The sequence below is a fragment of the Ptychodera flava genome, chromosome 10 (genome assembly GCF_041260155.1).
Source record: "Ptychodera flava strain L36383 chromosome 10, AS_Pfla_20210202, whole genome shotgun sequence".
Lineage (NCBI taxonomy): Eukaryota > Metazoa > Hemichordata > Enteropneusta > Ptychoderidae > Ptychodera > Ptychodera flava.
The window spans coordinates 34,234,808-34,257,148 of NC_091937.1; the positions used below are offsets into that span (position 1 = coordinate 34,234,808).

Genomic DNA, 22,341 nt, shown 5'->3' on the forward strand with positions numbered 1-22,341 from the left:
AGGTGACTTTCAAGCACCATCTCCATCTGGCTCTGCACATTTTAACCTGCAAATTTGAAGTCCTATTTACAAAAAGTCTTGTGAGGAGTGTGTTTCTTACTTGCTCAGCGGCCAAAATTTCTGGGTTAGCCGTAAAGGACACACTCTGTTTTCCCGTCAGAATTTTTTCCCGTTTCATCAAAAAAGCCCTTTACATTTTCAAAAGTTTTATGGAAGGATGATTACAACCCTTCTGTTATAGCATTTCTTTCGTCTGAGTACTTCCCGCCTGTGAATGAAGTTTAAAATCGTTTGGAACAGTTACAGCGAAAGTCTGATTTATAGCACTGATACAACATCTGGTAAAAAGGCAACATCAGCTTTCCTCTTAGCTTCGATGTAAATGATGGAGAATAATAGAATCTCACACCCCCAGGTCCTTGGTGTGTGAGATTCTTTTTCTCACATGACCACAAAATGCGTTAAATTCATACTGGAAACATTGAATGTTTCACTGTATAGGCGATTATGCTTCTTCGTGGCCATCTACAGTATCCCATGTCACTTACACGCGAACTCTGTGGTGAGTTATGCTGCCGTTACTTCAACTTCTGCTACGGACGAGATATCCAACAGAAAAAATAAATTAGCCATATGTTCCAAGTAGCCTATGTCCACCAGTTATTTGGAAAATTCTGCCGGTTTTTTGTGAGTCTGTCACCATCCTGGGGTCACAAACAACGTACAACGTTATCCAAAATCATGACAATGCTGTCGTCTGCCCCGTACTCTGACCTGCTTACTTTTTAGTTCCGGTCTGTTTGTTACTCATCGTGCCATTGGATAATATTTTGAGCGTGGAACGAAAGGCTATTTATAATCCTATCAGAGCTCGTGTATTATATACTGCAGAGTGTGGGACGGTTTCTGAGAGTGTGGGATCGATTTTTCCCACACCGTCGATCCCACACTCCCAGTGGCCAGGAATGTGAGAATAATAGAATCTCACACCCCCAAGGACCTGGGATCAGATTTCTCACACGAGTTGGGGATATTTTGTCTCACATGAGCCGCAGGCGAGTGTGAGACAAAATATCCCCAACGAGTGTGAGAAATCTAATTCCAGGTCCTTGGTGTGTGAGATTCTTTTTCTCACACGACCACAAAATGCGTTAAATTCATATTGGACACGTACAATAATTATCAAAAAATCGGGACAAACTCTGTCGTATGCGCTGTACACTCAGTGTGACAGTTTCGGACGACCTCAGTTTTCGGCCATTTAGTGACATGCTTTTAGTTACACTCACTTCGCTCCGTATCGATAGCGTTTTACAGGTCGTGTGACCTCATATTAAGTCAGGTGACACTGTTGTCCCGTTTTCGATAGTTTTTTTGGTAGAAGCCATCGAGCTCGCTACGAGCGGCGGTCACAAATTGTCGTCTGATACCGCGTCAGTGATACTGTCAACATACTGCCGTCAGGTCAAGTAACTGAAATTTTGACTAAAGTCCTGATTTAGCATTGAATTTTAAATGTCGGGGAGAATAATGATTTTGAAAATATTCTTTCCATTGTTCGCTACGATTGCATGTAGTTTCAACGAAAACTGCGCAGTTGTTCGAGAAAAAAAAGTACATTTAATGAACGTAAGAAGTGTACAAGTTTTCGGACAGACAATATTTAGCATAATTGTGTAAACGTAGTAAGTGACTTACCGCGTAAAAACTTGACAGGTAAATAATTCCATACGATGAAATATACTCGCTATTTTATTAAATAATGCCTGTGCGATTTAATACAAACAAAATATGCAATGGAAACAATTATAAGTAATACTCACTGAACAAACTTGGCGAAGTTAGCCACACCGTACGATACAAGGTGCCGAAAGCAACACACACAGAGCAGCCCGTGTCCGATATCTAAGCGCTATACACGTCGAAATATAGTTGAGTCGTCCATGGATTAAACATAACTAATTATCATGAAATATTCTTTATACAGTTTTCTGAACACATCGAAATTAAAAATCGGTGGTTTGAAGTTTCAAATTATCAATACTTAGCTCCTAATCACATTCCAAACACGACGTCCGATTTCTGGGATTGCAGTCCGTTACTACGCCATCGACATGGGTTCAAAACTTTGGCAACTTTGACCCCGAAATACCACTCCCGTCGTGTCAACTGAGTTTGAGGATAACCACAATAAAGTTTCGAAAGGTATGGTAATAAGATTTCGTATTGCTGTGTTATGTAGGTCATTTCCCCCACACTCATCATGACCTGAGTTCAATTAGTCTAGAACATTCTCAAGGTCACTGCCCTTAATGACCTCACAACCTTGAATTCAATTAGTCATGTTTGGAATGTTCTGGAAAGTTGATTAGTTGTGTAAGAGAGATAATTTTAGAACAGTAATTAGCATGTCAATAAAAGTTCTAGATTGTTCTTATATGCTTATGTAAACACATGAGTATAAATACTGGGACAGCAGGCTTGCAGTCAGACTTTTGGGATCGTGTCTCTTGTGTGTTACTAAACTCCAGCAGTAGTCATTCTCAAGACTTTTCAAGACCTTCACTGTCAACGCTGGATTTATACTGTGGACTTTGTGCAGCTTCAAGCCTGCAAGCCAAAGGACTGTTCATTCATCCAGACTGACTGTTACAACTCTGAGACTGGAGCTTTGCCGTCCCAGCTGAGATAAGTAGTCTGTACACTTTTAAAGCTTGTACTCTATCCCTGACTTAGCAATTAGTTTTATTTTCGTAATAAATTTTGTTTAAACGGAAACTGCTGAGTTCACCCTTTTGTTCGTTTTCTCTGCACGTAACAAATTGGGGGCTCGTCCGGGAGACGAACATTTGAGCCGTTTGACAACATTTTGCCAGCCTTTTCAAAACTACTGTATACTGTGAACTCAGCGAAATTTAATCATGGCGGAATTTAAACCAGAGGAAATGGATGACCTTGATCAGGACACATTTGATTCCCTCAGAAAAGACGACCTCATAGCACTGGCCAATTTCCTTAAAGTAGAAGTCAAAAGATCATGCGCAAGAGGGAAATACAGTACATTATTGCCAAACATTTAGTTGATTTAGGCCAATTTGAGAATCCACCTTGAAAGATTATGAGCCCGAGTCTACTTTTGAACTAAGAAAACTAGAAATATACAGGACAGATTTGGAAATTAAAAAAATGGAATTACAAATGAAAGAAAAAGAAAGGCAGGAAAGATTAGAAATGGAAGAAAGACAGAGAGAAAAAGAATTGCGATTAGAAGAACAGCGATTGCAGGTAGAAATAAACGTTTAGAGCTTGGACAGTCAGGAAAATTCTTCCCTTCAGACAAGTTTGACATCACTAAGCATTTCAGGCTAGTTCCCCCTTTCCAAGAAAAGGATGTTGATAAATATTTCCTTCATTTTGAGAAAATTGCTCAGAGTCTGAACTGGCCTAAGGAGTCCTGGTCTATGCTTTTGCAGAGTGCTTTGGTGGGTAAAGCCAGAGAAATTTACATTCAGTTGTCAGTAGAGCAGGCTTCAGATTATGATTCTGTGAAGGAATTAATTCTCAAGGGTTATGAGTTGGTGCCTGAAGCTTACCGTCGAAATTTAGGGATTGTGAGAAGGTGAAAGATCAAACTTATGTTGAATTTGCTCGAACAAAAGAACAACTGTTTGATCGTTGGTGTTCTTCTGAAAAGGTCAGTCAGAATTATGACAAATACGACAACTTGTTTTGATTGAGGAATTTAAAAGGTGCATCCGGAGTGACATCAAGACGTTTATCAATGAACAAAAGGCAGATACATTGGAGGTTGCTGCACGTTTGGCCGATGATTATTCATTGACCCACAAATCTTCATTTCTCAGCAAACCATCCCAGTCCTTTTCATACAGAAACAATGCAGGTAAATTTAACTCGTCCTTTTCATCAAGAATTTTTCAAAGGAGAGTAGAAAATCAAATGACAACAGTTCACAGAGTTCAAGTAACACTCCCCATCATCAGATCCCAAGTCTCAATCTCCTTCTGACAAACAGTTCGGTACACTTTCTTGTAATTATTGTAAGAAAGACGGCCATTTAATGTCAGAGTGTTTCAAATTGAAAAGAAAACGTGAAGGTCAAAGTGGTCAAAGTGGATCTAAGCCCACCGGCTTTATTTCTTCATCAACTCAATTAGAGTCTAATAATGTGTGCAACACATTTTCTGAGGTTAAACCCCTCTTATCCCCAATTAATGAGGTCAAGGTCAATTCTTCTCAAGATAGCATTATGGGTATTTTCGAACCATTTATTCATGATGGTTTTATATCACTTTCTAGTGATTTCTCTTCCGCTACCCCTGTCAAAATTTTAAGAGATACCGGGCTTCCCAGTCTCTTTTGTTGGCAGATACCCTGCCGTTTTCTGAAAAGTCATTTTCAGGTTCTAAAGTTCTTATTAAGGGGTAGATTGTAATGACTACATTCCTGTTCCTCTCCATAATGTCTATTTGTCTTCGGACTTTGTTTCTGGACCTGTGACTTTAGGTATTAGGCCTTTTTTGCCTTTTGAAGGGATTCACCTTCTTCTTGGAAACGACCTTGCTGGGGACAAGGTCATTACTAATCCACTTGTGACTGATAATCCTAGTTTAGATCAGAATCCAGAGCCAATGAAGAAGAAATACCCGGCCTTTTCCTTCAGTGTGCAATTACTCGAGCCATGTCAAAGAAAACTTCCGAGAATCAAAATACTCTCAAAAATAATGTCACAGATGTTGACTTAAATGACACCTTTCTCAGTCAGGTGTTTGACACGGATCATTCCGTTATCCCTCGTGGATTTGAAACTTCCAGTAAAACTTCTGCTGACCAAAGTCAGACATTTTCTAGATCAAATCTCATTGCAGAACAACACAAAGACCCAGATATTTTGTCTTTGTTTGACAGGGTAGATGATGAAGGTAAAACTTCAGATAGCTCTGTTTCCTATTATACAAAATCTGGTATTCTCATGCGTAAATGGAGACCTCCAGATGTTTTGGTTGATGACGATTGGGCTATAAAACATCAAATTGTGGTTCCAAAGCCCTATCGTGCTGAAATTTGCGCCTGGCCCATGAAACGCCCTGGGCTGGTCATTTGGAGTCAGGAAAACTTATCATAAAATTCTCAACCACTTTTATTGGCCAATTCTCAGGCAGGATGTAGCACATTTCTGTAAAACTGTCACACATGTCAAATGGTAGGAAAGCCAAATCAGACCATTCCAAAGGCCCCTTTACAGCCAATTCCTGCATTTCAAGAACCATTTAGTAGGATACTAATAGACTGTGTTGGGCCCCTACCAAAAACAAGATCAGGAAATGAGTACATGTTGACAATTATGTGTACATCAACTCGGTTCCCAGAAGCCATACCACTGAGAAATATAAAGACAAAGACTATAGTGAGAGCTTTAGTCAAATTTTTCACTTTATTTGGCCTCCCTAAATGTGTCCAGTCCGATCAAGGCTCCAACTTTATGTCTGGAATTTTCCAACAAGTAATGGATCAGCTAGGCATTAAACAGTATAGGTCATCCGCCTATCATCCAGAAAGTCAGGGTGCTCTTGAGCGATTTCATCAAACTTTGAAAAACATGATTAGGACCTACTGTTTTGACACAGAGAAGCAGTGGGATGAAGGAATTCATTTTCTGCTCTTTGCTGTTAGAGAGTCAATTCAAGAGTCTCTTGGTTTAGCCCATTTGAGCTTGTATTTGGACATACAGTCCGTGGCCCACTTAAGCTCGTTAAAGAGAAATTCCTGTCTGACGACGATGATTGTCTGAATATTTTGCAATATGTGTCAGATTTTCGTACAAAACTCTCTAAAGCATGTGAATTAGCCAGAGAAAATCTTGAGTCATCTCAGCAGTCAATGAAAACCAGATATGATAAAAGCACCTCAAAACGGAAGTTTGAACCAGGTCAAAAAGTTCTTGTTCTACTTCCAATTCCTGGCAAACCACTCCATGCTCGTTACTTTGGGCCATATCTAATTGATAAGAAATTGAGTGATTTAAATTACATCATAATAACACCTGACAGGCGAAAACAAAAACAGCTATGTCACATAAATATGCTTAAGCCATATTTGGATAGGGATAATCCTACTATAACTCAGCCTGTCAGTACCGTCAGTTCTGGCCATTATGAAGATAGTGATACTGAAACTGACTTGAGTGAAAATACTCTAAACTCAAAGCTGGGCTCGGTCAAGCTTCAGAACTCAGAAATCCTGGAGAAGCTGGAGTCTACAAAGTTGGCACACCTCCAGCCAGAACAACAACAACAGGTGAAAGAACTGCTCCACGAATATAAACACCTGTTTCAAGATGTTCCAACGAGGACAAACGTCATCTATCACGACGTTGATGTTGGGGACAGTAAGCCTGTAAAACAACATCCATACAGACTGAATCCAACAAAAGCAAAATATCTCCAGGAAGAAGTCAAATACCTGCTGGACAATGACTTTATTGAACCCAGTAAAAGTAACTGGAGTTCGCCGTGCATACTTGTTCCCAAATCAGATCACAGTTATCGTATGTGCACGGACTTTAGGAAGGTCAACACTTTAACAAAGACAGACACTTTCCCAATCCCGAGGATTGATGACTGCATCGACCGAGTGGGAAAAGCCAAGTATGTGACGAAATTTGACCTACTGAAGGGATTTTGGCAAGTCCCTCTGACGGATCGTGCTCGTGAAATATCCGCCTTTGTTACACCAGACGGATTGTTCCAGTACAAGGTGATGCCATTCGGAATGAAGAACTCTCCGGCAACGTTCCAACGGATGATCAACGACGTCATATCCGGGCTAGACGGGTGTGCAGCCTACGTTGACGACGTCGTCCTGTATAGTGACACCTGGGAGGAACACATCAAGCTCATGCGGAAGTTCTTTGAGAGACTGAGTAAAGCAATGTTGACTGTCAACCTTGCCAAATCTGAGTTTGGTTGGGCGAGGGTAACTTACCTCGGACATACTGTAGGACAGGGTGAGGTAAAACCTGTTGATGCCAAAATCAGTGCCATTTCAAGTTTTCCCATACCAAACTGCAAACGACAACTGATGCGCTTTCTCGGTATGGCTGGTTACTACAGAAAATTCTGTCCAAATTTCTCCACAATTACTGAGCCTTTGAACTAACTTACTTAAAAAGAAAGTAAAGTTTGTTTGGTCAGAGCAATGCCAACAGGCATTTGATACACTTAAAGCCATACTGCAAAGTGCCCCAGTGTTGTCTGCACCAGATTTCACTTTGCCATTCAAATTAGCTGTGGATGCTAGTGATACGGCTGCTGGTGCTGTTTTATTGCAAGAGGATAGTCATGGTATAGATCATCCTGTTTGCTATTTTTCACGCAAATTTAACAAATCCCAGAGAAACTACTCTACAATTGAAAAAGAGTGTTTATCTTTGATATTAGCTTTACAGCATTTGAAGTTATGTTACTTCTTCAAATCAGCCAATAGTGGTTTATATTGATCACAACCCTCTTGTTTTTCTGCAGAAATTTAAAGGCAAAAATCAGAGATTGCTAAGATGGAGTTTAATGTTACAGGAGTTTAATCTTGATATTAGACATATCAAAGGCAGAGACAATTTAATTGCAGACTGTCTCTCTCGTATTTAGAGTTTATTGTTGTTCACTTTCAAGAAATTTTACTTTAGAGTAAAAAAATTTTGAGTACTTAAATCCTTTTCAAGATTACATTTGTAAAAGAAAGATTTTTCTTTGAAAAATTTTCTTTTTTGAAGAGGGGGTGTGTTATGTAGGTCATTTCCCCCACACTCATCATGACCTGAGTTCAATTAGTCTAGAACATTCTCAAGGTCACTGCCCTTAATGACCTCACAACCTTGAATTCAATTAGTCATGTTTGGAATGTTCTGGAAAGTTGATTAGTTGTGTAAGAGAGATAATTTTAGAACAGTAATTAGCATGTCAATAAAAGTTCTAGATTGTTCTTATTGCTTATGTAAACACATGAGTAAAATACGGGACAGCAGCTTGCAGTCAGACTTTTGGGATCGTGTCTCTTGTGTGTTACTAAACTCCAGCAGTAGTCATTCTCAAGACTTTTCAAGACCTTCACTGTCAACGCTGGATTTATACTGTGGACTTTGTGCAGCTTCAAGCCTGCAAGCAAAGGACTGTTCATTCATCCGACTGACTGTTACAACTCTGAGACTGGAGCTTTGCCGTCCCAGCTGAGATAAGTAGTCTGTACACTTTTAAAGCTTGTACTCTATCCCTGACTTAGCAATTAGTTTTTATTTTCGTAATAAATTTTGTTTAAACGGAAACTGCTGAGTTCACCCTTTTGTTCGTTTTCTCTGCACGTAACACTGGTCATTACCGAAACGACTTTGCGGGCGAAATTTACTACCCTGTCCGAAAAATGTCACACTGAGATGTACTTTGACCTGCTTATTTGTAGTTCTAGTCCGTGCATTACTCGTCGTGCCATTGGATAACATTTTGCGCGTGGAACAAAACAGACTGCTTATCATCCAATCAGAGGTCGTGTAATATTTACTGCAGAGTGTGGGACGGTTTCTGAGAGTGTGGGATCGATTTATCCCACACTCTCGATCCCGCACTCCCAGCAGCCAGGAATGTGAGAAAAATCGATCCCACACTCTCAGAAACCGTCCCACACTCTGCAGTAAATGTTACACGAGCTCTGATTGGATGATAAACTGTCTGTTTTGTTCCACGCGCAAAATGTTATCCAATAGCACGACGAGTAACACATAGACCAGAACTACAAAGTAAGCAGGTCAAAGTACAGTGGCAGACGACAGATTTGTCACGATTTTGGATAATGTTGTATATGTCCAATGTGAATTTTACGCATTTTGTGGTCATGTGAGAAAAAGAATCTCACACACCAAGGACCTGGGACCAGATTTCTCACACTCGTTGGGGATATTTTGTCTCACACTCGCCTACGGCTCGTGTGAGACAAAATATCCCCAACTCGTGTGAGAAATCTGATCCCAGGTCCTTGGGGTGTGAGATTCTATTAATCACGTATGGCACTCACAATGGCATCTCTTACTACCGAGTCGTTTCCGTAAGTTTCAAGAAATTCTTGAAACTTACGGAAACGACTCGGTAAGAGATGCCTCTTTGAACAATGTATTCAAAAAGTAGTGTCACTATTATGCTAGATTTACATGGACAAGATCATAAGACGTCTTTCTTTGGAACCCGCGTAAAAAATGCTGACTCATAAGTTTCTTGCCGCTGTTGATATAGTGTGCATGTTCACCGCCTGAGCAGCAACCCAGATGTTTCTCCCCACATCTGAAAGTTTCAGAAATCTATCTACAAAGGAAGTAACAAATATTTTTGTTTTAATCAGCGCCATATAGACCCTCTGATACAATTTTGGGGTTGAAATAATCGTAAATGAAGCAAAGTTTATTGGTGACTTGATGTGCTTTGCGTAGTAGCGCCATGCGCCGAGTAGACGCGTACCGGACGCGACCGCGCTGACCTGGTAGCGGAATATATTCGGATGTTCCGCGGTTGAACGCAATCGAAGCCGCAAGCAAAATGTTTGCAACTGTAACCTACGGAGGTGAGTATAAGTCGACTTTGCCCTTTTCTCGATCAGGCTTTAAAACAAAGTTACAGTCAGCATCATTATTATTCAGCCTTTCCTCGTTTGAACTGCCGAATCGATAGATCTCGCTTTTAATGCATATATACCATGGTTTATGCCGTTGTAATATATTAAGCTCCGTGTAGTTCCTTCACTCGGAACAGACGCGTGCCGAACTCTTGACGGAAGCAAATTTCTTGAAGTAAATATTTGGTAAGCGTGTAGCTGCTGAAACATTTTTTGCATTTCATACCAACACATACCATCCTTGGCGATGGATTTTGTCGGTTGTTTACTTTTTCTGTTGGCCTACTCCCTCGAGGCAGCCATATATGCCTTGCAAGTCGAAAATTACTCAGGCCTAGTTGTTATTAAAATCTAAGTTGCACGTTCGTGGCCAATGGCTGATAAACGCTGTGCGGTCACACTTTGGTAAGGATATTTATATGAGTTGCTTTTGATTTCAAACCATCGAAATAAATACAAAACGATGCGGCTAGACGCTTTTAGGGTCTATGCAAGGTAGAATGCGCCTCGGGGACAGAAATTCGGACTCTCAAACTTTTCCAAATCTTTTCTTGTGTACCACTCTTTTGGGCTCATTTTGAAGCCCAAGGAGAAAGGAAAACTTTCGCCATCTTAATTGTTTTGAAAATCGAAAATTTTAGTTTTCTCCATAGAGTTAACACAGGGTGGCGGCCATTTTGAATTTCAAATATCGGTAGGCCTAAATCTTTTGTAATTTGCTTCTCTAGTACGAAAATTTGTACGGCGACCCCAGATTTTTATTGTTGATTTGTAGAAAATGGTTGAAAGATTCCTTGGGAAAGTTTGAGCAAAAGTTTAAGTCTTTCACTTTCTAGGCGCATAATTACCTTAAGGAGAGGTTTGATGATGCAAACAGTGTACAAAGAAGATACTACGTTCATCATAAATATCCCATCGACCCCCGAGCACGCCAAGTACCGGTTACTAATCATGTATAGTCGGGCCAAGGTTTATCCTGTATACAGGTTCTGTTGATATGATGTAGTAAATTCACATTTGTTTTGACATAATGTGGTTTTTATTTCATTCCGTTTCATTTAGACAATCAGTCTTTCCTAATAAATCTCCGTTGTGGGTCACGAAATGTGTTTGAGTATGTCAACGACAAACTTGCAGAAGAGGATTGGGAAGACGACAGTAAGTTTAATTATACGTGCTCATATATCGTGCTATACATGTTTAACATGCAATTTACTGCAAACCTATCATTTATATCATTTATCTCCTATAGTCTACCTTTCTCTGCTGCCTAACTCTCTCTCTCTCTCTCTCTCTCTCTCTCTCTCTCTCTCTCTCTCTCTCTCTCTCTCTCTCTCTCAGCGTTCGTAGAACTCTGCGATGAGGACGGTCAACTGAAATACTTGTCGTATCAATCCCCGATGCGCATGCTCAGTGATTACGTCAAACCTCGCAGCACTCTCATTCCCATCAAAATCGAACGTGAGTAGATTAGCTTAATGTCTAATCACAGACAACATTAAAGGTATACAGTCACCTGTAAGCTAAATATGCCCATATATGATCAAAGGGGCTTTCCTTGGTATTCAAAATGCCCATGTGAGGTCGCTCTTTTAAAAAAACGGCCACCCGCTTAAAATCTGTGATTGGTTAGATTTTCTCTTTCCATGGTAACTGTGGCAAAATTGGAATATGTGACAGTATACCTTACTTTAAGTATATATCCTGTCTCATCTCAATAAAACTTTTTTCTCGAGATATCCCGGGAGACGGCAGGCAAAAATGGAGAACAACCACCTTCAAGTTTGGCTGAAAAGACGTGGAACGGTTTGGTTGGGGGTGTACGTATGCTATGCAAAATGGTACAAATAGCGGACGAAAATAGCGCAAAGACGGAATGCGTAGACATACGCAACTCGTCCCTAGTCCAGTAGAACCTCTCCGATGTTTCGGCGTATACGCTACCCTCCCCGTTAGGCAAACATCAGTTTGAGGTTAACGTCCGCCGCGAACTCTCGGAAGAGGCTCTTCACTATCCGTATTTCTTCTGACGGTTGGGGTGACGCAGGGCAAATTCGATTGAAGATGTCTTTTGATTAAATACAACTATTTGTAAACAGAAAATTTGGATACGTGCGTCTCACGACATACGTTCTATCAGACTACATAAACACCTGCGTCTGATTGGTCAAAAGGGATGAGCAAACACGTACATCACGATCACTAACATAAGCTATATACATATAGCTTACGTTCATGAAACGTTATATATAGCTTATATATAAAATTCCAGACATCTTATGACATTAACGCCATGTGTAGCCTTAAAATACGAGAAAAGCAAAATGTTGAGTGCTGTGATTTTGGAGAGCGGGACATATAAGAGGGCGCTGTTCGTGGTCGAAAGTTTTTATCCAATTCTCCCATAACCATTGCAGGAGATGAAAATGATTCCTACAAACCGTTTAAACCGATGTTAAAAGCAGACTTCAAGCCACGATTTAGAGGTGAGATAGCGTTCTATTATACAAAATTAACGTGCCTTCTTTGCTTTTTTAATAGTCAGTTAATTTGTTAGCTTTGTCAAGTAAGCTAAAGCGTGCACTAACGCCGCCAGTACACGTACAACCCGGGTATTAAAGCTTAGCACTACAGCTAGCCCTGCGTACCATGCTGTGTGCTCCCGGCGTTGTAAGGCCTCCTACCTTCTTTTTCTTAAAGAAGTCTGTAAACGCCGGTAACACATAACGTCACACGCAGAGCTAACACCACGACCACACATTGCTTGGCTTGCGTTAGATGCAAAACAGTAGCTGAAGCTTTTGCCCAGGTCTGGTTTTGCCTAGCCTGGACCCCATTCTCCGCTTATGGACTTCGTCCACACTCGTGGACGAAGGCCAAAAGCGGACAATGGGGTCCAGGCTCGGTTTTGTTGTATGCCAACAAGCCCTAGCAAACTTTGAGCTACTGTATTGTACATAGGCTTGATGTAAATCTGTGGATTTGTTATTGTTCTCAGTGAATAATTTGAAGTAGTTTTAGTGAAATATTTCTTGTTCCTGTTACTGCAGTGGGTTCAACTTGCGGTGCAATTGAGAAAAACCACTAGACTGGCGTACGCAGGAAAGAAGAAATACAGATATGAGAGAGAGAGAGAGAGAGAGAGAGAGAGAGCCCACATACAACCCCTCCACTACAGGTCCCTACATTTTGTGGCGCGAGCGCATTTTAACGTGAAGTGAAGCCCTTATTAGTCATATGCTTTTACGCCTTTCTATTCACAACGTCACCTCAGACAGCTTTTTTCGCCTTTTACAGTTTGGAGTGTGGTGTGCTTTCTGTTTTGCTATTACGGATAATCTTTCCTGTACGTGTGTTCGTATTCTGCCCGGGGGTACTTTGATATTTTCAAATGGGGGTGTGCCGCCCGAGTTGAAAACATCACCCCATGAATATTCCAAAAATGTGACCCATCGTTAGGGATTTCTTCGACAAACTTTTGGGAATTTTGACCTTTATTCTGTTAGATGTGAAGGTTTTCTTAAAGCGGGGTATAATTGCCTTGTTATCGACAAATGTACAAATGTTTAGAGGTTTTCCAGATGAAAAATTTACCCATTTTTAGGGATTTTTTCGTGAAAAACTTGTTGACAAAAGTGTAAAGTCTCACTACTTTATTGTTTTGTACAGTATGTAAGTTAGTCTGGTGTTTTTCTAGAGTGTATTGTTGACGTATAAATATGTAACGGATTGAACATTATTTTGTTTTGTTTTTTTACAACGCTGTAGACAGCAATGTAAATTTTTCGTACAAGTTATTTTTTAGCTTCCCATATTAGCATATACGCAAATGGGAGCTATTCGTATATGGTGGGAAAATGGTTGTCTGTATATATGTATGTACGTATGTATGTATGTATGTACGTATGTATGTATGTCCGTCCTTATCAAAAACACGAAAATACCGCAATACCTACCGTCTTCATATTTGGTACAAAGGGGCATCCTAGGTTGGAGATGTGAATTTGTTCAAATCAAAATGTTTGGATCAAAAATATGCAAATGAGGTACAAAAATGTGAAAATCCATTGAGCTGCTGCAACTCAGGAACCAGCGGGCAGAATGTGTTGATATTTTGTGCATAGGTAGGTAGCACCAATCGTTCACAAAATGTTAATTTTTACAGGGATATCTTTAATTTTTGTATTTTTAAGATTTTCTTTTTCATTTATGGTTGAACAACTGTGCTCTTCAAAAAATACATGTTGATAATAAAAGGTTTAGAATTGTTATACCTTCTTTGCCAGTGGGATTGCTCTTTGTTAACTATTTGTGGGTAAAGTTTAATTTGGAAAGTCAATTTTCTTAATCAATTTATTTTTAACTGCGTCATTGCTGCTTATGCAAGTTCAGCCTATGTTCTATTGCGTAATTGCTGTTACGATGATAGTGTAGGACCCTATTGTTGCATGGTGAAATGATACATGTAAGGAGGGAATAGTAACAATTAATGTAATAGCCAATTTGCCAGCGTATGCCTCATTGTCTAAAACAAAGTGAACGACGACGAGATGAGTGTGTTACAGTCGACTGAGGAATCCGGATTTTTTCCTGCGGCTGGCGCATACTTTACGATTGAGGAGGTAAGCTAATCTGTATGTCTATTATAGCTGTTTTCAGATGTATGGTCTACATAGTTGTACATTTAGAAGTGGTGGATTGTAATTTGTGAATGATTATTGTGGCCCGTATACGGGTACTTGCTGGGAACTGGTCAATTGGACCCCATGCCGATTGGACCCAATTCAATTGGACCCAATGATAGAGATAGAGATTATTTAATCATTTCACATTTTGTTGGTCAGCTAACGTCCGGTATCACTGACCGGCATTAAAAACACTGTGACTAAGACTTGTATTGCATAGTTTGTTATTCCCGTCTCAGGTCTTTATATAATTGTGCAACGAAATTCACTTTGACAGCACTTGAACTTAGCCCGCAGCGCTAAACAGTTCAGTACAGTCATATGTACGGTACATTTGTGTGGCGAGCTATGGAAGCCAAGGCCAGTTCACGGTCGTGAATTGCTAGCGAACTCCAAACATAAAACCATGTATGCTAAATCAAAGCGATGCTCGAATAGATTGTATGAGTTCATGATTTGGTAAAACTTCGCGATCAATCACGGGGTCCAATTGACTTGGGTCCAATCGGCATAGGGTCCAATTGACTAGAAACCTACATGCTGAATCTCTGTTGTTTGTGCGGCTAGCGGCTGTGAAATTGTTCAAAGCGGGCATTGCCGTGTCAAGATGTTCCTAAATGACAAGCGGATTACTTGTTGTGAGGTTACATCTAGTGAACTGTGTAGCATGTATTTTGATGTGAATTTGAATTTGATTTAAGTCAAAACGGCATGTCGATTTTTAGTCCCCGCGGACGAAGTCCGGCGGGGACTTATAGATTGGGTCCCGTCCGTGCGTCCGTCCGTCCGTCCGTCCGTCCGTCCGTCCGTCATCAACAGTTTCTCAGACACTGCTAAACCAATTTCTGTTTAAACTTGGCACAAAGGCATAACACTATGACCTACAGATGCACGTCGATTTATTTTGCGATACGATCCAATATGGCGCGAGGCGGCCATTTTGTTGCGATTTTTCATGTCTTTGAACCATAACTCAACATCCTTGAACCGATTTTGTTCAAACTTGGCACAAAGGCATAACACTATGGCTTACATATCGCATGTTAAATTATTTTGCGATACTATCCAATATGGCCGCGAGGCGGCCATTTTGTTGCGATTTTTCATGTCTTTGGACCATAACTCAGACATCCTTGAACAGATTCTGTTCAAACTTGGCACAAAGGCATAACACTATGGCCTACATGTGCATGTCATATTATTTTGCGATACGATCCAATATGGCTGCAAGGCAGCCATTTTGTTTGCCATTTTTCAAGTCTTTGAACCATAAATCTAACATCCTTGAACTGATTCTGTTCAAATTGGCACAAAAGCAAAACATTATGCCCTTCATATGAACACCAATTTTTTCATGATATGATCCAATATGGCCGACAGGCGGCCATTTTTTTGCGATTTTTTCATGTCTTTGAACCATATCTCAAACATCCTTGAACCGATTTTGTTCAACTAAACGTGATACGCAGATAAAATACTATGGCTGCATTCTTGTGCACATTAATTTGTTTCATTATATGATCCAAAAGGGCTGATTACAACAACATACCCGATCCCATACCATTTTGAAAATTCCACCAAACCATGTGTATAGTATGTGCCGTCTGACACAAGAGGCAGTGAGGGCATCGTTATGTGTGATGTAATCAAAAGTTCCTTCAGTGGTCATTACCGGCAGAGATGAGTCATTTATTGAACGTTCCTCAGATTACTTTATTATGCAAGTCACAGGCCTGATGCACCCGTTGCATCAATGTCATTCCACAGCTACCTAGACCACAGCTACCTAGACACCAAAGATTATAACAAAATGGACAAGCGGGGACTGTGTCATCAACGATGACTTGTTGATGTCTGACTGACGTCTGTTATAAGCCCTAGCGAGTAACGTTGAATGTCTGTCTGTTCAGTTGGGAGGCGTTTGTGGTACTATACGTCTATCGTCGGTAAACTCGCTTTTGAAGTAGCGTGATTTTCATCAGTAAATGTCCCGAAATGACGGGGCGGATTACTTGTTGTGAGGTTATTTTGAGATTACGTCCAATCCGCATGTCGACCATTTTCATTTTGATGTCTGACTGATTCTGTGTGATTTTCATCAGTAAAGTCGCTTTTGAAAGGGCCGGTGTGATTTTCATTTTCTGCGTAAGGTTTACAGTGTTTACGCACGGTGCGGTCATCCGCGCAACATTACCTCTACAATCAGCCTGGTATCACGAATATCTCGATTATATTTTAGTAGATTTTTTAACTGATGTTTCGCAGCTTGAATCCTCCTAAACTTTTCAATTTTCGATTGAGTAAGAAATACTGCCGAGACCAGCAACTAAGAACACGACAATTCAATTTCGCTGCTGCGACGGGCGGTCGGCATTGTCCTGATGACAACAAAGCCAGTTATAATTCTTGCGAGATCGAGACTGCCTAGCCTGTGTAAAATGCATTTATACACGTGCTTATGTGACACGTGTGACGTCAAAACTCTCGCGAGAATAGGTGTGTTTGGTGCAAGCTGCGCCAGTAAATCCGGAAGTACATGTAGTTTTAGCGGGTCATTGAGCTACCGGTCGGCGAACGACATAAAACGAACCAGTCTTTTTCTCTTGTTTTTCTACTTTGTCTAGATAAAAAAATATTGTTGCCTTTATTGCGATAAATCAAGGTACTCTTTCGCCACTTCGGGTTTCAAGTTTCGATGCTCGCGACTGCGCTATATAAATAGAGTGCATATGATTAGGACGAAGTGTTTATGTGTCGATGTCGCGTCGTTGAATATCGGCACAAGTCAGTCGTGTGTAGTCGATCGGTACCACCTAGCTCGCACGTACGTGTATTGTACCCGGGTATTGTAGCACCAGTTTGTGGCATCAGTTCATGCAATGAAAGGTACATGACTTGTGGGTCTGTAATAATGTAATGGAGGGTTCGAAATTCGTTTTTAGCTCATATTTGTTTTTGTTTTTTTTGTTTTGTTTGTTTTTTTTGGGGGGGGGTTACGTAGCTGTTGTTGGTAAATTCTTTCATTGTCAAGTTTGGTGTGAACAAGTTTAGTTTATTGTTTCATTTACGGTCCCCGAGGGACCGTGTTTCATTCTCCAAAATTTTTGTGAAAAGATGGTTGTTCTTGTTCTGACAAAGTATAGTATTTTCCTTAAGTGTGTACTAGTGATGAAAAAATGTCAATCAGCAAATAGTTTATAGCCACTTTTTGTTGTAATTCATACTGGAGGAAACCTGCACTTTGAATTATAAAACGTGTGTGACCATAATTTACCTTTATCAAACCTGCATTTTGGTTGTTTTGGTGGAACAAATGTCTTAGTGTATGACCTTAATAAACCTAAAAATTAAGCTATTTAAGCAATTTTTGTCATGTGTCAACCACTGTTTCTTGGTCCACTACCTACAGCGTGTTTGAATACACTTTAATTGCACTGTAAATAGATAGGCGCTAATGTTGTCATTGACAAATGAAATTAACATTTTTCAGTTTTTAGCACCCTCTAGATATAACAAACATATCCCACCATACATTTCCTGTTAAATTACTCTGAATATTTACCCACACCCACTTCATATTTGATAATTAAGTCCACCCAACATCCACATGTAATTGTAACTTTAACTAACTGTTTTTAATATCTCTTCTCATTTCAGATGCACATTTTGCAAACAGCGGCAAGGCCCATCATCACGAAAAGGTGTAATTCTTAATCTCTCACTGGAGAATGACATGTCCTCAACCACCTACAAGATATACCCAAAACAAGCAAAGATCCATTAGAAACTCAAATCGACCCTTTCAATAACACCGAATCCCAACTACAACAAGAAGTAGCAGCATTTTGTGATGGCCGAGAAATTAATTTCAAGGCTAACACCACCAATACCATCATTGCCATTAAGAGCATAGAATCTACATAAGCATGAAAACATCCAAATATTAAGACACAAACACCAATTCAAATTCAAATAGTCACTATTACAATCATTGTTGATGCATTTGAAGACAAGTTCATTTATTTTATATAATAGTGCATACATATCCTCACAGTGAGTATTATTGTACTTTCAATAGTTACACATCAAAGTCAATACGCTAGCCCCTATTAGTTTTGAGAAAATCGTATTCTTTCTTTCTTTCTTTCTTTATTATTCTTCTTTCTATTGTTTGCCAGCCCACATCTAAAAAAAAAAATGTACACTTCTCAAACGTAGCAGAGTGTTTAGAGGCGATGAGAGGTGGTGAACCAAATTCTTGAAATTTTAACAAGTTACCAGATTACTTTTCACAAAACCGAACAGGGCTTCTCCCAATGACTTACAGGTCTGGGCAATGTGAAAGTTTTATACAGCACGCATGACTTCAAATTGAATTTTCCAATAGGCCAAAGTAATTAAATTCTTTGTTTTGCGTCCCCACCCGCGTAGGTTTTTAAGGTTTTCATGAAAAACACACACAATGTATTTGAATAGGAATTTTAGGACATGACCGCTTAGCTTTTCTGAACTAAAATTTTGTTACAATTTTTTATTTGCTGCAATCAAATTACATTGTCTTAATTTCTTGTGTGTTTTTTTCAGCCGCTTAGACGCGTACATTTCCCATTTAGAGTGGACGCAAAACAAAGAATTTAATTACTTTGACCTAATAGCAATTTAATCTCTTAAAACTCTTAAATTCCAGAACAAAAAAAAATTGATTGTGCTAAAATTTCACTCAAATCCCTGGCACCCATATTAGTTTTTACAAATGCTTGGCTCTGCCAACTCTGCTTGCAGCTTTTATTTACACTTTGTTCCTTGTTTTTTTAACTCCGTATCACAGTGTTATGTTATGCTTTTTTATTTGTCTATTTTTTTCATGTGGCAGATTTTAGAAAAAAAAATCATATTCAGTATCTAATCTGGCATTTTTTTTCATTTGATTTGTTATATTACTTTTTTGATTTACTCACATTTGGTATACCACCACCACTACAGAGAACTTATATAGTAGGTATGTGGTGTCTGTTTGTGCCATTGTAATCTACATGTTCCAAGGAGTATAACTTAAGTATACTCATTCTGACCTATCACACACCAAACTAACTGTGAGCCAAGTTTCATTGATGCTCTATTTAATATTTGTTACAGTGTATAACTAAATAGTTTTGTGTACTTAGTATTTACAGATTATTTTTACATTATATTTATTGTTATTTTTGCCATTATAATATTTATCTTTATACAAGTGTTTTTTTGTGAAGCCGTACAACTTCTAGCCAACGTTCTTTTGATAATTCACAGTTATTCAATTGCATTGTTTAAATAAATATATTACATTCCATTACTGCTTCATAACTTGTGTGTGGTTGTGTATGTGTGTATACATTAGAATGCATTATATATATTTTATCAATATATAAAGTTTACCTACACCAAATCAACCAACATGTCCACAGTCCCACCCACCTTTCCATTCTTCATTAAAATACTCAAAAATAAAGAAAGGTCTTTTATGTTGATTTTTACATTACCATGAAATAGTGAGCATCTGAAAATAACTGTATTGGTAATATACAGCTCCACCTTAGGTACACAAGAATCAGGAAAGAAAATTTCGGGAAAATAAAGATGTCATCCTTTGTCATTCTGTTTTTCTGGTTTAAATTTCTTGTTGTTTTCCTGGGTGTACTGTGCAGAAATCATTGTCATAATATCAAACGTAGAATTTTCCTGCACTGAAACAGATAGAAACAACATTTATTGTTGATCTTTGTACCCATACTGGTATGTACCAATTCTGATCAAATTTGAGCGACACTGTATAATTGCGGTATTTTTTATCATTACATCAGCTGTCACTCTCCATGTCCATGTCATCGCTCTATTCCAGTCTGTGTATGTCAGTCTATCAATTATATTGTTTTTAATTATTATAATACATCTTTATTTCCAACTGAAATCTCCATATCAGGAAAATTCACCCTGGCATATATCCCTTGCACAGAAGTTTACAATTTACAATGCACTTTAGTAAAAAACCAGACAAACAATGTGGGCAAAATGTCATTCAACTATGTTTCTTACATTTGTCAATTTGTTTTCATAACTATGTGGGAGCGACAGTGATATTGTCACTATTTTTAAAGTCTTGTATATAAACGTAATTTGACCTTTTGGTCACAGTGTGTTTTGCAATAAACCTTTATTATTATTAGTAGTATTATTATTATAAAAATTTACCCTTTGGGCGGCACATACCCGTATAACTTTTCTATGTGAGTACCCCGGGGTATTCTGACATGACACTGAATTCAATTCCCGTTTGTATGTTTACCTATACCGCGTTCGTATATGATATCAATAAGAACCAACTGCGTGTGAGGGATTTTTTCATGGAGGTGGATAGCAATTGAGGAATTCTCACCGAATCGTAACATGATCAACAACAGTGACTTTTATCTCGCTGATTTTGAACGAAATGGACGATTGCACTCGGCCGTAAATATCTGAGAATCAACGGGAACTACATAATGTTTGGAGGTGTACATTTTTATTGCGATATGGTTGACTGCATACTGCGCTTCAGTATGAAATCATGTTGGAGCACATTTGAAGTAAACTTGTTCGATTGAGAGAATCTTTATTGTGGTACCCTTATAGAAACAAGTACATTGTATACACAGCTAGATCTTAAGGTACAATGCGCCTCGGGGACAGACAATCAGACTTTCAAATATTTACAATACATTTTTAGGCTGCCACTTGTTAGAGACTCATCTAGAAGCTGATGGAGTTTTCACCGACTTATTTTTGTGAAAATTGAACATTTTATTTTCGATTAGCCTAAAGGGTTAATACAGGTTTGGCGGCCATTTTGAATTTCAAGTGTCGGGAAATATTGAGCCATTTGTTTGTCCAGTACCACTTTTGCACGGTTGCCCCTGATGGTTATTCTTAATTTAGAAGGGGAATGGTTTAAGCCTTTCGCTGAGGAAAATTTCGGCAAAACTTTAAATCTCTCTATTTCGAGGCGCTAACTTGCTGACAGCGATTTGGTATGCGGCTGAGCAAAATTTATCTGTATGTAGTATAAAGAATTTTTGCCGTTTATACATCCACAGACAGACTTCAACGTCAACGTGACAAAATGGAGAAACTTCGATTGGAGAGAGAGCAGAGTGAACTGCGGCAAGAGCGCCGCCTGGAGTCGGTGAAAGAAGAGGAGAAACCAAAAGAGAAACGGTCAACTGAAGGCACACCTGCCGTAAAGCGACAGGCGAGTGGCACATCTCGGCCAGCATCAAAGGGAAACTTTAAACGGTCGTGAAATGAAGCAACGTATTATCAAGTAATTATTTTAAATACATGTAGTGTTTTGATTTCTGATCATAATGAAATTAAATATCACACTAATTTCATCTTTTCATCAAGGGAGGAGACAGAGTCGTGCACATCACATTTTTATTCCGTGTTCACTATGCACTAGGATTAATGTCGAAAACACATATCGAAAGAATGCGTAAGTTCAAAAACATTATTATAAATTATAGCAGAATATACATTAGTCAGTCATTGTTGACTAAGTAGTCCCGTTAATCAGTGAACAGCGACGGTATACCACGAGATTTTGACCAGTTCACGACATAAATTCACGAGCGATAGTGAGTGCATTTATGTCGTGAACTGGTCAAAATCGAATGGTATACCGTCGCTGGATGTGCTTTTTAGTATTTCTATCATAACTGTATATTGAATTCTGGAATGGATAAGAACGTCAAAAGGGGTTTTTGCCCTTGTCGAGAGCTCGCGTATCTGCTAACCGTGCTATATCGCGAATACACCGAAGGTTCTTTTCACATCTCAACCAATCAGATCGCTGTATTTGTGCCATCAATATACGGGTTTGATAAAACAAACAATAATTATTAACTATACTTGATGATTTCATTACAAAAAAACAATGATATACACCGGTATGTGTTTCTTGGGAGAAGAG

The 22,341-nt window shown here is 39.2% G+C and overlaps 1 protein-coding gene across 1 annotated transcript; it reads left to right on the forward strand.

The window, feature by feature from the left end:
- Window positions 1-9,522: 9,522 nt before the first annotated feature.
- LOC139142597 (uncharacterized) lies at window positions 9,523-21,775 on the forward strand. The gene is made up of 5 exons (XM_070712590.1): window positions 9,523-9,621; window positions 10,735-10,830; window positions 11,014-11,133; window positions 12,090-12,158; window positions 21,467-21,775. Exons 1-5 carry the CDS (start codon window positions 9,597-9,599, stop codon window positions 21,670-21,672), a joined length of 516 nt encoding a protein of 171 aa, XP_070568691.1. The 5' UTR covers window positions 9,523-9,596; the 3' UTR covers window positions 21,673-21,775.
- The last annotated feature ends 566 nt before the right edge of the window (window positions 21,776-22,341 follow it).

What these genes read in the sequence shown, in the direction of transcription:
- LOC139142597 (XM_070712590.1), top strand. Translation starts at nt 9,597, where the DNA reads ATGTTTGCAACTGTAACCTACGGAG. An exon ending in TGCAACTGTAACCTACGGAG is followed by an intron (nt 9,622 to 10,734) that starts GTGAGTATAAGT and finishes CGTTTCATTTAG; the next exon opens with ACAATCAGTCTTTCCTAATA. An exon ending in CTTCAAGCCACGATTTAGAG is followed by an intron (nt 12,159 to 21,466) that starts GTGAGATAGCGT and finishes ATACATCCACAG; the next exon opens with ACAGACTTCAACGTCAACGT.